We start from the raw sequence: 15,813 nt of genomic DNA, 5'->3' as shown, positions 1-15,813 counted from the left end.
CAAAGGCTACAATCCTCTCTACACACCGACCCAGACCATTGCACTCAGTGGAGCTTACTCTTGAGAAGACACTGATCCTTCTTGGAGGAGCCTCTGCGGCTCTTATTATTATTATTACTATCCATTTATATAGCACCATCAATATACATGGTGCTGTACAGAGTAAAACAATAAATAGCAAGACCCTGCCGCATAGGCTTACATTCTAATAAAATCATAATAAAACAGTAAGGAGGGGAAGAGAATGCACCAAACAGGCAGTATAAAAGTCGGAACAAAATCAAGTTTTAAAAGCTTTAGGAAAAAGAAAAGTTTTTAGCTGAGCTTTAAAAGCTGCGGTTGAACTTGTAGTTCTCAAATGTTCTGGAAGAGCGTTCCAGGCGTAAGGGGCAGCCGAAGAAGATGGATGAAGCCGAGCAAGGGAAGTAGAGGCCCTTGGGCAGGCGAGAAACATGGCATCAGAGGAGCGAAGAGCACGAGCGGGGCAATAGTGTGAGATGAGAGAGGAGAGATAGGCAGGAGCTAGACCGTGAAAAGCTTTGAAGGTTAACAGGAGAAGTTTATATTGGATTCTGAAGTGAATTGGAAGCCAATGAAGAGATTTCAGAAGTGGAGTTACATGGTCAGAGTGGCGAGCCAAGAAGATGATCTTAGCAGCAGAGTGGTGAACAGAAACCAACGGACTGATGTGAGAAGAAGGAAGGCCAGTGAGAAGAAGGTTGCAGTAGTCCAACCGTGAAATAACCAATGCATGAACAAGAGTCTTGGCAGAAGAGACAGACAAAAAAGAGACACCTTTGCTCTCCTGGGTTGACTCAGTGGCTGAGTTCCCACCAAAGGCTAATCAACGGGGGCTGGAAGGGGGGGGTAATAGGAACAGCCTGGGAAACAATCCTGGATTAGCGTGTTGTCCGAACTCAGCCAATCTAAGGGTTAAAGAGAGTGAGTGTGCTGAGTCCTAGAGAGGCTGGGGAAGAGCAAAGCCTGGATGACTCCACTCAGTTCCTGCCACCCCCCACCGGAAGCAGCCTGGGGTTTTTGCATCAAGTCCACCACCTGCAGCCTCCCTCCCCCTGCAGAGGAGCCGGTGAGAGCAAAGGGGGGTCCCAGGGAAGGGAGGGAGCCAAGGGCAGTGGGGCAGATATGGGGCAGGGGGGTGGATGGGAAGAGAGAGAGACCCCCCTGCCCCCCCAAGGTGACTGACCCACTTGTGGTCCCCTCCAGGAGACCCCCGCCTTGCACCTCCTTCCATCCCCATAATTAGGGAATCCGAGAAGGGGAGGCTGGAGAAAGGGGCGTTGGTGGGGGGGACTAGGAGAGTCAGAATGCTTTCCTATGGCCATTCGGAAGGACACCTAATACTACATCCATGTGCGAGGGGCGCATGGCCAGTCCAATGGAGCATGCATCAAGCAGATAGGCTTAGGGTGCTAGTGTGAACCCCCACGAGCAGTTTGGGGGCTCCTGCTCTTTCCTGTGGGGCTGCCTGTCTCTGCCCAATGCTTTCCCATGACCATTCTTAAGGGAATGGCCATGCACAAAGAGGGGGACCCGTTCCCATGGAGCATGGGCAGCACCTGCGTTATCCGTGAGCAGTTTGGGGGCCTCCCTGTGTCTCCGTTATACAAAACTGGCATTTCGATATTCATTCGGTGTCCTTTTCCGTAAGTCTCAAGCCTTCGAAATCAACCTGGGGGGCTTTCGTAAGGAAAGTATACATGCCCACAGGGATGCCATAATTGCCCATAGCCACCAAAAACTATGTGGGGGTGGGAGAGACTGCCCACCCAATACGCCATTCACTAATACAGAACCAAATGTCCAGCGGAAAACTAAAAAGAAAGAAAAAAGGCCAATTACCATATTTCTTCGATCGTAAGATGCAATCGATTGTAAGACACACACTAATTTCAGTACCACCAACAGAAACCCCCCCCCCACAAAACCCTAATACACACCCGTGATTCTAAGACGCACCCCGTTTTTAGAGATGTTTATATGGGGGGAAAAGTGTGTCTTAGAATCAAAGAAATAGGGTAGAAGGCAAGAAAGTTTAGGGGAGCTGCTGAATCAGAAAGAGCTTGAATCTTAAGGGAAGGACGGTCCTTCGATTCAGCTCTCTTTCTGTCATTCTGGTTTGCAGAGCTCCCAAGCTGGGCTAGCCTGTTTTTGCTGGTTTTGGAGCCTTTTGGGCACAGTTTGCATGTTTGCCTAATGTTGGGAGAAAAAGGAAATTCCTCTTCTTCTGCCATCGCTTCAGAACTAGCTTTGGGGACGAGATGCTTAGGTCTTGTGCGGCTTGATTCAGGTTTCTCCAGTGATTTTATTTTACTCACTGGTGGAGCTCAGACTTCACTACCCTTTTCCCATTTTTTAAAAAATAACCTAACTTTTCGTAGGAGCGCTCATGCGCGCTTTCCTGATTAAAAAAACGAAAACAAAATGGAGGCCGCGACATTCCCTTCCTCCTGGGAACATCACACACCACGTGTAAAGAGAGGGGGGGATATCCCACAATCAATGACCTGTAGGTCTAGCTGCGGCCTAAGAGACGTCTCTTTCAACTTTGCTCTGGGTCTGCAACATCCTGGCCTTCAGGTCTCTGCCTGGGCCACGTAGCTACACCTTCCTTTAAATTCCGTGCCATCCCTGCTCCCTTTCCTTCTTTTTAGGCAAAAGTTTATATACTGTTACATAGTTGAAACCTTCTAATGTTGCATTGAACTAGTTTGAATAGTCGGAACTTCTCCCAAATAACAATTTAACTGCTGCTAGTTGGGCTTAGTACGCTTTTCACATTGTTTTCGAACAAGCCTTAGCGAGAATATTCCTGCTGTTTGTTTTGCACATTGTACACATGTATATCTTTGTCATCATTGCATGTTTCACATTTCCCTGCAGTATGTAATGTTCTTTTGAATTTACTTCAAAAGAGCCTCGTGTGGCGCAGAGCAGTAAAGCAGCAGTTTCTGCAGCTGAAACTCTCCCCACGGCCTGAGTTTGATCCCAGCAGAAGCTGGTTTCAGGCAGCCGGCTTGGGTCGACTCAGCCTTCCATCCTCCCGAGGTCGGTAAAATGAGTACCCAGCTAGCTGGGGGAAAGGGAATCACGGCCGGGGAAGGCAACGGCAAACCACCCCACTATAAGGCCTGCCGAGAAAACGTCAGTGAAAGCTCCAAGAGTAATGACTCAGTGCTTGCACGAGAGGTTCCTTTCCTTTCTTTCCTCCATTATAAATGCTTCGTATCTTAAGGCTTTCTATGTGGTAATTTCATTTCTTTAACAAGTTGAAAAAGTATTCATTGTTTAATTGCTTAAGTTTTAAAATAACACAGCTTTAAAATAACACTTAACACAGCTCTAGCTACACTCTCTCTCCCACTGGGGCAGAATCAGAACCTCATTTTCTGAGCTTGTAGAGACCCATCGGAGTCCTGCATATTAAGTTGGCCACAGCTGTATCTAATTCATGCAGCTCCTCCATTTGAATTCCTACAGGACGGTCCTTGCCTGAAGAGAGAAAGTGGGAGTACAGGAAGGAGACCTTTTGAGTCCTGATGGGACCAGAGATGGAGAAGACAGTGAAGATGGAAGAGCAAAACTTTGCTGGCCTTGAGGAAGGAAACATCTGCTGCAACATCCAGGAAGGAAGAAGTGCAGAGATCTGGAAAAGAAGAATGCAGGAGAATCAGCCAGGGAGCAACACCAGCTCAGATGTAGAGTGCCAGCAGTTCAGGGACTTCTGCTACCAGGAGGCCGAAGGCCCCCGAGAGGTTTGCAGCCAACTACACCACCTTTGCTGTCAGTGGCTGAAGCCAGAAAGGAACACAAAAGCTCAGATGCTGGACCTGGTGGTTCTGGAGCAGTTCCTGGCTGTCCTGCCCCCGGAGATGGAGAGCTGGGTCAGGGAGTGTGGAGCTGAGACCAGTTTCCAGGCGGTGGCTCTGGCAGAAGGCTTCATCCTGAGCCAGGCGGAGGACAAAGAGCAGGTGAGAACATTTCATCCTGATAACTAACAGGGACTGTGTTCTTAATACTGATCTCAGCTCGTTTTTGCATGTCCTCTAAGGAAGGGGTGCCCCAATTTCCAATGCCCCCCACATGCCCCAAGAACGTTTGTTCCTAATTTGTAAAGCAGGCCCTCTTCAGAGGATAGTTAAACTAACAGTGCATAGTTAAAATATGCAATTCTCTACCAGAGTGTATAGTGATGGCCACCCATTTGGACAGTTCAAAATGGGGGTTAGACAAATTCCTGGACAAGAAGGCTATGAATGGCTACTTGTCTGGATGGCTAGATCCTGTGAATGGGTTTGTGAAGTTCTGGGGAAGGAGGGGATCCTTCTTCAACCGGTGGCAGAGTCCTCCTGCTGTGTTCACAGTGGAAAATGCTGGATATCAGGGAATGCCTGGGAGGTTCTATCTTTCCTCCTGGTTGGTTTTTGGAGGTTGTTCAAGCACTTTACTTATTCCAGGGTTGATCTTCTCCGCCTGGGATCCTCCCTTCTGTTCCAGGTGCAGCGGATGTTGGCCAAAGCAGCCACAGATTTCCTTGAGGAAGTGGAGGCTCTGTCAGACACCACACAGAGGCCGGTAGAGAGCCGGATCTTGCAGGAGGATGACAGAAGACCCTCTTCACTGGGTAAGGGTTAGCGAGACAAATTTCCCCATGGTCTCCCTCCCTCCATTACGCTTGAGGTGCCTGAGCTGCTTTAATGTTCTCCGTGAGCCTGATTTTATGGGTGGAGAGAGACTCTATTTCCCTAGAGACTCAAAAAAGAAATGTTATTTAATTATGTGGACATTGATTCCAGTAAAACAATATAAATGGAAATGCCTAAGAACAATGACTTACCTTCCCTCCTTCTTTGCTTTCCTCACAGGGAGTGGAAAAATCTGTAGAGAGAGTGAATTGTTCCTGGGGGATCCTTCTAGGCCTCCTTCGCTTGGTGGTGGAGTGGAAGCGGTTTCTGCACAGCCTGGGCAGGTAGGGGAGTCCTGGGGGCCTTTGTCCCCTGCACATCTCTTTGGTCCTGGAAGAACCTGTCCCTTTAGGCTTTGCTGTTCTCCAAGATAGCTGCTAGGAAGGCTTTGAACGTTACTCCTGAAAATCTGGCATTCAGAAGGAGGACCTCACCATCCTTGTGTTCATGGATTCCCTTCGTGACCTTGTATTTTGCAACTCTCCCAATAACTGGTTTGCTTCTTATCTAGCGGGTCATTCATTCAATGTGTCGGCTAATGGCCACTCATCTTCTTACTTTCCGCTTTCAGTTGGGGTTCCTCAAGGCTTGGTGCTTGGCCCGTTGTTGTATTCTTTATATATGTTGTCCTTGGGTAATCTTACTCGATCTTATGGCCTCCAATATCATCTGTATGCTGAAGATACACAATTATATCTTTCATCTCCAGAATTTTCTCCTGAAGTTCAGTATCGTATCCTTGCATGTCTTTCAGATATCTCAGTTTGGTTGCTTCATCATCGTTTAAAACTTAAGATGGCAAAGGATTTTTCTTCCCAAACAAATCTTTCATTCTCTATTACTGTCAATAACGTTACACTTACTCCAGTTGAGGAAGCTCATAGCCTTGGTTTTATGTTTGACTCCTCACTCTCCTTTACTCCTCATATTGAAGCAGTAGCTAAGTCCTGTCCTTTTTCCTTATATAATATTGCCAGGATCCGATCATTTTCATCTGACTCTTTTGCCAAGACTCTCATTCATGCCTTGGTTATTTCTCAGCTGGACTATTGTAACCTTCTCCTGACCGGCCTTCCTTCTCACATCAGTTCGTTGGTTTCTATTCTAAGATTATCTTCTTGGCTCGTCGCTCTGACCATGTTACTCCACTTCTGAAATCCCTTCATTGGCTTCCAATTCACCTCAGAATCCAATATAAGCTTCTCCTGTTGACTTCCAAGCTTTCCACCGTCTTGCTCCTTCCTAACTTTCTTCTCCATTCTTTCCCGCTCGTGCTCTTCGCTCGTCGAATGCCATGTTTCTTACCCGCCCAAGGGTCTCTACGTCTCTTGCTCGGCTTCGTCCATTTTCTCTCGCTGCCCCTTATGCCTGCAATTCTCTTCCAGAGCATTTGTGGATCACGAGTTTAATTACTGTTTTTAAAGCTCAGTTGAAAACTTTTTCTCTTTTCTACAGCCTTTAGAACTTGACTTTGTTCTTACTTTCATACTGTTAGTTTTATTGTCCCCTGTGCCTATTTGGTGCGTTCTCTTCTGTTTCATATCATTTTATTATGATTTTATTAGAATGTAAGCCTATGTGGCAGGGTATTGCAGTTTTATCCTTTTACTATGTACAGCACCACGTACATTGATGGTGCAATAATAATAATAATAATAATAATAATAATAATAATAATAATAATAATAATAATAGAAGAACTCAATTCTTCTGCTGCTTTCAGGGTCCGGTGACTTTTGAGGAGGTGGCCGTGCATTTCTCGGAGGAAGAGTGGGCTCTCCTGGAACCAGGCCAGAGGACTCTGCACAAGGAAGTCATGGAGGAGAATCGTGGGATCCTGGCCTCTCTGGGTAAGGAATGGGATTCCTCTGAGAAAGGCTCCCCCTTTGTATTCCTGACAGATCCTGGAAGGTGAAATTGCAGCTCTTCTTTCTTTGTGTCAGAGCATAATTCAAATGTCATTGAGGACAACAGTGCCTGGGCCATGTTCCTGGGTTACTCTAGTCCAGATTAAACAGAGAGTGTTCAAACTTTATTGTACTAGCCAAAGGCCATGACAAATAAATCAAAAGAAAATATTGATACATATACACAGTAATATAAATATTTCAAACATTAGAAAATTGTACAGATAACTTAGAATTTGCCATTATTAAAACTCGGCTTTCACACCGCAGTCTGAACCTCCAGGGCAGTTTATGGCAATTTTGTCTAGTTCTCTCTGCCTAATCTTTTTGGCTGCCAGAGCAAACAAAGCCATTTTATGCCTCACATAACTGCTGATATCACTCAGAAGAAAAAGAACTAGTTCTGCCAGGGCATTCGTATTTCCATGTGTTAACAAGGGCTTCAGGAATCTCTCTCTTGGGCAAATTAACAGGTAGTGAACAACGTCTTCCACTTGATGTTGGCCGCAGGTGCAGAGTCTGCATTCAAATGGCACCTTGGGATAGCGTCCATCCAGAACTGCAGTTGGCATCACTTGGAATCTCAGTTCAATAAAAGCATTTCTTAGGGAAAGAGGCCTCAGTTTGGACCCATAGCTGGCTCTGAAGTGTTCCACTTTCAAAAGAGTGAACCACTGGGAGAATTTAGAGATTTTAATTAGTTGCAGATCCCTCCTGAATCTATCCAAAATTGCCAATCCCTTGGTTGCTTCTTATCCAGATCAAGGACGGGCTTCAGCTCAGGAAAATAATAGATTTGCAGGAGCTTTTGGAATATGGCCAACCAATAACAATTTTTGTTCATTCCCAGATAACTAATAGCTAGAAGACATTCATTTGACAAGGTGGCATTTCGTTTAAAATATTTCAACTGAGCACACTACTCTTGTCCTAATGGATGGCCATCCAGAATCTGTTTGCAAAAAAGCTGCAGCGGTTCTGAGTGGGAGAGAGAAGGGTTTTCAGAGAAAATTGTTCTGCACAATCTCCAGGGCGTTCATAGAATCATAGAACCATAGAGTTGGAAGGGGCCAACAAGGCTATCGAGTCCAACCCCCTGCTCAGTGCAGGAATCCACCCTAAAGCATCCCTGACTGGTGGTTGTCCAGCTGCCTCTTGAAGGCCTCTAGTGTGGGAGAGCCCACAACCTCCCTAGGCAACTGATTCCATTGCCGTACTGCTCTAACAGTCAGGAAGTTTAGAATTGTGGAGTTGGAAGGGATCACAAGGATCATCTAGTCTTACCCTCTGCAATGTGCAGGAAAGCCCATTAAACCCTATATGAGAGGAAGCTGGCCAGCCTCTTCTTAAAAACCACCAGAGATGGAAAACCCACAACCTCTGAAGTCAATTTCAAAACCTCTCGATCTGGTTTGCGAAGCTCAACCGTGAAACCAAACATTTTCCGTGTTGTGATGACACTTTGTCAATTCTGTTGTCGTGAAGGGATAAGTACCGGATCAAGTCCTGTAACCTCCACAAGGCAGGAGAACCACATGGGATGACCGGGCCCTGGAGGCTAATGAATCCAGAGGGTTTGCTGCGCTCGCTGGGGGAGTTTCCGCAGTGTCCTTTTTGGGCCTTGTGCTCTCGTTATGATTGCTCCAAAATCCACTTCCACAAATTGAAAACCTTTGCCTCCTTCACATTTTTCTTAGGAGCTGAAGGCAATGAAACAATTGGTTTGACAGGTAAAATACACCCAGAGGAAAACACCCCAAAGACTGGACAAAACACTGATAAAAGCTAATTGATGTACTTATTCTGTGGCAGTGACGGCTCCCAACAAATCTTACTTAGGTCACAGCTAGACCTAAGGTTTATCCTGGGATCATCCAGGGTTCGCCCTTGCCTGAGCACTGGATCCCCTGTGTGTCACCTAGATGAACAGGTTTGACCCCTGGATGATCCCGGGATAAAGCTTAGGTCTAGCTGTGGCCTTGGTTGCCATAATTGCATCTGCATAATATTGAAGATGTTACAGATATTATCTTAATGGTCTCCATGGAGGAGAGGAGAGTTAAGCCTTTTCAGAAGACAGCTCTGGACAGCTTGCTTTTCATTTTAAGATATAACTAGACATTGAAAATCACCATTAGGGTTGAAATCCCACTTTCCAGTGCCCAGTTAAATAATCAGCTAGGACAAAATGGCAGATTTGAAGTGCCTTTTGGATTTACAGTATTTTATGTTGTTCATTTATTATTTGAGCTACTTTGTAAGAGTTATGACATATCATCAATGAAAGCGCTGTACGTCACTCTAGTTCTCAGTTCTTTTGAACATCAGGGGATGTTTAATGTGTTTGGAAGGTTCTGCCTCTTCTACCAAATATTTTTTTATCCTGTTAATCAAATCAGCAAACCATTTCGTTTGTTCACTGAATTCAGGAAGATTTCTTCTTTTTATTCTTTCAGGTGAGTACAGGCAAAGCAAGGAAAATGGAGTAGACCAGAGAAGGAAAACTGAAACAGAAGAGAAGAGGGAAAACAAATCCATTTCTAATGAAGGGTCAGATGTCCGTGAAAGTCCAATACTAGAAGCACCAAGTAAAAGTAACATTCCCAATAGGAAGACACAGAGGAAAAGCTCTCAGGATATAGAGACTCGGAAGACATGTCTTAGTCTTAGCAAATATCAAAGGTTTCAATGTTTAGAGTGTGGAAAACCATTCAGTTGCGACTCACAACTTAAGTTGCATACAGAAATTCACACAGAGGAGAAGCCCTATAAATGTTTTAAATGTGTGAAAGATTTCACCTTTAGCTTAAGCCGTAAGCAGCATGAAAGAATTCACATTGGGGAGAAGCCCTATAAATGCGTAGGGTGCGGAAAGGGCTTTGTTAGGAGTGGCGATCTAAAGCAACATCAAAGAATTCACACTGGGGAGAAGCCCTATAAATGTTTAGAGTGCGGAAAGAGTTTTACTCAAAGAACAAGCCTTAGGCAACATCAAAGAAATCACACAGGAGAGAAGCCCTATAAATGCATAGAGTGCGGAAAGGGCTTTGTTAGGAGTGGCGATCTAAAGCAACATCAAAGAATTCATACAGGGGAGAAGCCCTATAAATGTTTAGAATGCGGAAAGAGTTTTGCTCAAAGAACAAGCCTTAGGCAACATCAAAGAAATCACACAGGAGAGAAGCCCTATGAATGTTTAGAATGTGGAAAGGGCTTTGCCAAAAGCACACAGCTTAAGAGGCATCAAATAATTCATACAGTCGAGAATCCCTATAAATGCTTAGAGTGCGGAAAGGGCTTTGTTAGGAGTGGCGATCTAAAGCGACATCAAAGAATTCATACAGGGGAGAAGCCCTATAAATGTTTAGAGTGCGGAAAGAGTTTTACTCAAAGAACAAGCCTTAGACAACATCAAAGAAATCACACAGGAGAGAAGCCCTATGAATGCCTAGATTGCGGAAAGGGTTTTGCTCAGAGAGCTACCCTTAAGCAACATCAAAGAATACACACAGGGGAGAAGCCCTATAAATGCTTAGAGTGTGGAAAGAGCTTCATTCAGCACAGTCATCTGCAGCGACATCTAAGAATTCACACTGGGGAGAAGCCCTATGAATGCGTAGAGTGTGGAAAGCGCTTTTTTAGGAGTGAAGATCTAAAGCAACATCAAAGAATTCATACAGGGGAGAAGCTCTATGAATGCTTAGAGTGTGGACAGGGCTTTGTTAGGAGCGGAAGTCTAAAGCAACATCAAAGAATTCATACTGGGGAGAAGCCCTATGAATGCTTAGAGTGTGGAAAGAGCTTCATTCAGCACAGTCATCTTCAGCGACATCTAAGAATTCACACTGGGGAGAAGCCCTATGAATGCTTAGAGTGCGGAAAGAGCTTTGTTAGGAGTGAAGATCTAAAGCAGCATCAAAGAATCCATACAGGGGAGAAGCTCTATAAATGCTTAGAGTGTGGAAAGAGTTTTGCTTGCATGACACAACTTAAGCAACATCAAGGAATTCATACAGGGGGGAAGCCCTATAAATGCTTAGAGTGTGGAAAAAGTTTTGCTCACAGAACAAGCCTTAGGCAACATCAAAGAAATCACACAGGAGAGAAGCCCTATGAGTGCCTAGATTGCGGAAAGGGTTTTGCTCAGAGAGCTACCCTTAAGCAACATCAAAGAATACACACAGGGGAGAAGCCCTATAAATGCTTAGAATGTGGAAAGAGCTTCATTCAGCACAGTCATCTTCAGCGACATCTAAGAATTCACATTGGGGAGAAGCCCTATGAATGCGTAGAGTGTGGAAAGAGTTTTGTTAGGAGTGAAGATCTAAAGCAACATCAAAGAATTCATACTGGGTAGAAGCCCTATGAATGCTTAGATTGTGGACAGGGCTTTCTGAAGCAGCATCAAAGAATTCATACAAGGGAGAAACCCTATGAATGCGTAGAGTGCAGAAAGAGCTTTTTTAGGAGTGAAGATCTAAAGCAACATCAAAGAATTCACACGGGAGAATCCCTATAAATGTTTAGCATGCGGAAAGAGTTTTGCTCAAAGAACAAGCCTTAGGCAACATCAAAGACTTCACACAGGAGAGAAGCCCTATGAATGCTTAGAATGTTGAAAGGGCTTTCCAAAAAGCACACAGCTTAAGAGGCATCAAATAATTCATACTGTTGAGAATCCCTATAAATGCTTATAGTACGGAAAGAGCTTCAGTCAGAGCGACTACCTTAATCAACATGAAAAGAAATCATTCAGGGAACAAGCCCTATAAATGCGTAGAGTGTGGAAAGGGCTTTGTTAGGAGTGGCGATCTAAAGTGACATCAAGGAATTCATACAGGGAAGAAGCCCTATAAATGTTTAGAGTGCGGAAAGAGTTTTACTCAAAGAACAAGCCTTAGGCAACATCAAAGAAATCACACAGGAGAGAAGCCCCATAAATGCCTAGATTGCGGAAAGGGTTTTGCTAATAGAGCTACCCTTAAGCAACACCAAAGAATACACACAGAGGAGAAGCCCTATAAATGCTTAGCGTGTGGAAAGAGCTTCATTTAGCATAATCATCTTCAGTGACATCTAAGAATTCACACTGGGGAGAAGCCGTATGAATGCTTAGAGTGTGGACAGGTCTTTGTTAGGAGCGGAGGTCTAAAGCAACATCAAAGAATTCATACAGGGGAGAAGCCCTATAAATGCTTAGAGTGTGGAAAGAGCTTCTCAGGCTACTGTGTTTGTGTGTGTGAGAATGTGTTGTGTCTATGAGCTATTGTAGGGTGAAAGCGTAGGAGAGCTGGTGTGGCTGAGATCCAACCATCCCTCGGGTGGAGGGCAACAGATTAGGGGGAGAGAGTGGCCATTGCCTGGGTGGGAGCCATGGGTGAGGGTGTAATAGTAGGCCTGTTTTCATTTGAATTTCCATTTCCTTACTGCCTTATCATCCCTGCCTGACTTTACTGTCTTTGTGTGTGAATCTTTTATTTTGTTGTTGTTGGTATGGTCTTAATTGTGTTATAGATAAGCATTAGACATGTTGCTTCTTTTAAAATCAATTTTAAAGTGTTTTATTCCGGTTTCATTTCATCTTGTACATCTCTCTGAAACTTTCAATGGGGAGCAGTAGGTAAATATTGTAAATAAATAAATAAAATAAAAATGATAGACTCAGCAATGGGCTGGATGAGGGCCAATAAACTGAATCCTGGCAAGATAGGAGCCCTGTGGGTGAGTGGTTCCTAAATCAGGGAGAGAGGCTCATTGCCTGTTCTGGATGGGGTTGCACTCCCTGTGAAAGATCAGGTTCGTAGTTTTGGGGGTACTCTTAGACCTATCTGTGTTCTACATCTAGGAAAGAGAAACCAAATGCACAGTTACAAGATGTGGGATACTTGGCTCAGCAATACTACAAACGAGAAGGGTCTTGGAATTTTTGTAGATCGCAAGCTGAATATGAGCTAACAGTGCAATATGCCTGCAAGAAAAGCAAATGCTATTTTGGGCTGCATTAATAGAAGTATAGCTTCCAAATCGCGTGAGGTCCTGGTTCCTCTCTATTCAGCACTGGTTAGGCCTCATCTTGAGAATTGTGTCCACGTCTGGGCACCACACTTCAAGAAGGATGCAGACAAGCTGGAGAAGGTTCAGAGGAGGGCAACCAGGATGATCAGGAGTCTGGGGGGGAAAACACCCTATGAAGAGAGACTGAAAGAACTGGGCATGTTTGGGCTGGAGAAGAGTGAAGGCAGACATGATAGCACTCTTCAAATACTTGAAAGGTTGTCCCACAGAGGAGGGCCAGGATCTCTTCTCGATCCTCCCAGAGTGCAGGACACAGAATAACGGGCTCAAGTTAAAGGAAGCCAGGTTCCAGCTGGACATCAGGAAAAACTTCCTGACTGTTAGAGCAGTACGACAATGGAACCAGTGACCTAGGGAGGTTGTGGGCTCTCCCACACTAGAGGCCTTCAAGAGGCAGCTGGACAACCACCTGTCAGGTATGTTTTAGGGTGGATTCCTGCATTGAGCAGGGGGTTGGACTCGATGGCCTTATAAGCCCCTTCCAACGCTGCTATTCTGATTCTTTATGGCCACGGGGGCTCGTAGTGCCTTTTATCAACTTCCCCTGGTTCATGAGCTATGGCCTCTCCTGGGACAGGGATCACTTGGCCACGGTGGGACAGGCATTAGTAACTTCCATGCTGGATTGCAATGCGCTCTTAGTTGGGCTGGAGCTACTGCAGAAGGCAGTGGTTCGGCTGTTGTCTGGAGCTGCACCTTTCCAGCATGTAACTCCTTTGCTGAGGGAACTGCACTGGCTGCCTATTTTCTACTGGGCCAGGATTAAGGTTCTAGTACTAGTTTTTAAAGCTCTAAACCACATTGTATTCCTTTCGGTTTCTTCTGAAGACGTTGTTCCAGACAGCTTTTCCGGAATGACCGTCCCTGGTTTTTATCTGAACTCTGTTACGTTAAATATGTTTTTAAATACATTTTTATTCTACTTTTACTCTTCTGTTTGTCCACCTCTGTGAAAACTGGGATGGGGAGTGGTATATAAATATTTTAAGTAAATGAATAAAAAAGGATTTCAGGGATAGCCCACAACTTAAGAAGCATCCAAGAATTCACTCAGGTGAGAAGCCCAGTAAACGCTTAGAGTGCAGAAAATGACGCTCAGCTTCACATTTTCACCAGCAAAGAAGGCGCTACTCAAAAAGCCACAGAGAGTGGAGGAAGCCACAGTTCGGCCTTCTGGATACTTTCATAGAATCATAGAATAGCAGAGTTGGAAGGGGCCTACAAGGCCATCGAGTCCAACCCCCTGCTCAATGCAGGAATCCATCCTAAAGCATCCCTGACAGATGGTTGTCCAGCTGCTTCTTGAAGGCCTCTAGTGTGGGAGAGCCCACAACCTCCCTAGGTAACTGATTCCATTCTCGGACTGCTCTAACAGTCAGGAAGTTTTTCCTGATGTCCAGCTGGAATCTGGCTTCCTTTAACTTGTGCCCGTTAATCCATGTCCTGCACTCTGGGAGGATCGAGAAGAGATCCTGGCCCTCCTCTGTGTGACAACCTTTTATGTATTTGAAGAGTGCTATCATGTCTCCCCTCAATCTTCCCTTCTCCAGGCTAAACATGCCCAGTTCTTTCAGTCTTTAGTAGCAATTCAAATGACATCGGTTCTAAAACAGGTATCTCTATTTCAAACTTCGCCAGTAATAAATAAATAATAAATAATTGTGCCGGGAAGGAGAGGAATTATCCTCAGCAGTGTCTCTCTCTCTCTTTCTCCCCCTTCCAAGGTTCCAGGCAGTTTTTCAAAGGCTACAATCCTCTCTACACACTGATTCAGGAGTAAGACCATTGCACTCAGTAGAGCTTACTCCTGAGAAGACACTGATTCTTCTCAGAGGAGCCTCTGCAGCTCTTTTGCTCTCCTGGGTTGACTCAGTGGCTGAGTTCCCACAGAGGCTAATCAAAGGGGCCTGGGTGGGTGGATAATATAGAGTGACCCTTTGAAAAGGAGGACAGGGCTCCTGTGTCTTTAACAGTTGTATTGAAAAGGGAATTTTAGCAGGTATCATTTGTATATATGGAGAACCTGGTGAAATTCCCTCTTCATCACAACAGTTAAAGCTGCAGGTGCCCTGCCCTCTTAAATCTGGTCACAGTATAGCTGCAGTATAGCTCCTGCAGCTTTAACTGTTGTGATGAAGAGGGAATTTCACCAGGTGTGACATGCATACAAATGACACCTGCTAAAATTCCCTTTTCAATACAACTGTTAAAGATACAGGAGCCCTGTCCTCCTTTTCATATGGTTACCCTAGGTAATAGGAACAGACTGGGAAACAACCGTTGATTAGCGTGTCATCTGAACTCAGCCAATCTAAGGGTTAAAGAGAGCGAGTGTGCTGGGTTCTAGAGAGGCCGGTTAAGAGCAGGGGGCTGTTTGAATGCGCTCACTTCCTTCTTCTCCCCCCCCCCCTCACTCCTCCCTCGTGGGAAAGCAGCCTGGGATGTTTGCATCGTGACCCCCAACTGCAGCATTTCTTCCCCTGCAGAGGAGCAGGTTGGTGCAAAATGCAAGGGGGATCCCAGGGGGTGGGAAGAGCCCCCCCCCCAGCGCAGGAGCAGAGAAGGGAGGGAGCCAAGAGCAGGTTTGGGGCAGGGGTGGGTTGGGAGAGAGAGATCCCCCTGCCCTACAGATGACTGACCCACTTGGGGGGCCCTCCAGGAGACCCACTCCTTGCACCTCCTTCTCTCCCCATAATCCGGGAATGGAAGGCTGGAGAAAGGGGGGTCTGGGAGGGACAGAATGCTTTCCTAGGGCCATGCGCGGGGGGGGGGGGGCGGCAGTCAAATGGAGCAGTGGTTCCCAATAAGCTAAGTACTGCGGACCCCTTGTTTTCCAAATGCCGAGCCATGGAACCCCCTACTTTTGAAAAAAAATGTTATCTCTATGGTAGTTATAATGTTGAATATGTTACAGATACTATCATAAACTTCTCCATGGCGGAAGCTCTGGAAAGAAGATTAACAGCATATTCAGAAGCTTTCTCTGGACAGTTTGCTTCCCGTTTTGAGATACTAGACAGCAGGACAAACTTCATTTTGAAATATAGGTCTGTAAAAAAAGCAATAGTACAAGCCACATAGATGGTCAAAGAAGAAACCCTGGGGAAACCATGAGTGAGGGTTTCGAA

The 15,813-nt window shown here is 45.4% G+C and overlaps 2 protein-coding genes across 3 annotated transcripts in view; one reads left to right on the top strand and one right to left on the bottom strand.

Annotated features, from left to right (window-relative positions):
- The window catches only part of LOC134396301 (zinc finger protein 420-like), a 207,773-nt gene extending 195,618 nt beyond the window's left edge, over positions 1-12,155 (top strand). Inside the window, exons 1-6 of one of the 2 annotated variants that reach the window (XM_063122739.1) lie at positions 1,032-1,087; positions 3,499-3,989; positions 4,516-4,642; positions 4,884-4,987; positions 6,427-6,553; positions 9,067-12,155. In XM_063122739.1, coding sequence (XP_062978809.1) covers positions 3,558-3,989; positions 4,516-4,642; positions 4,884-4,987; positions 6,427-6,553; positions 9,067-10,967 — 2,691 coding nt within the window. In that variant the 5' untranslated portion in view covers positions 1,032-1,087; positions 3,499-3,557 and the 3' untranslated portion in view covers positions 10,968-12,155. Of the gene's footprint in view, positions 1-1,031; positions 1,088-3,498; positions 3,990-4,515; positions 4,643-4,883; positions 4,988-6,426; positions 6,554-9,066 lie in introns of those variants that run through there. The other variant, XM_063122740.1, reaches the window with a different exon arrangement.
- The window catches only part of LOC134396268 (uncharacterized), an 853,762-nt gene that overhangs the window by 319,321 nt on the left and 518,628 nt on the right, over positions 1-15,813 (bottom strand). The window lies entirely within an intron of this gene.

The sequence above is a fragment of the Elgaria multicarinata genome, chromosome 3, assembly GCF_023053635.1.
Source record: "Elgaria multicarinata webbii isolate HBS135686 ecotype San Diego chromosome 3, rElgMul1.1.pri, whole genome shotgun sequence".
Classification (NCBI taxonomy): Eukaryota; Metazoa; Chordata; class Lepidosauria; order Squamata; family Anguidae; genus Elgaria; species Elgaria multicarinata.
This window is presented reverse-complemented; position numbering and strand designations above follow the sequence as displayed.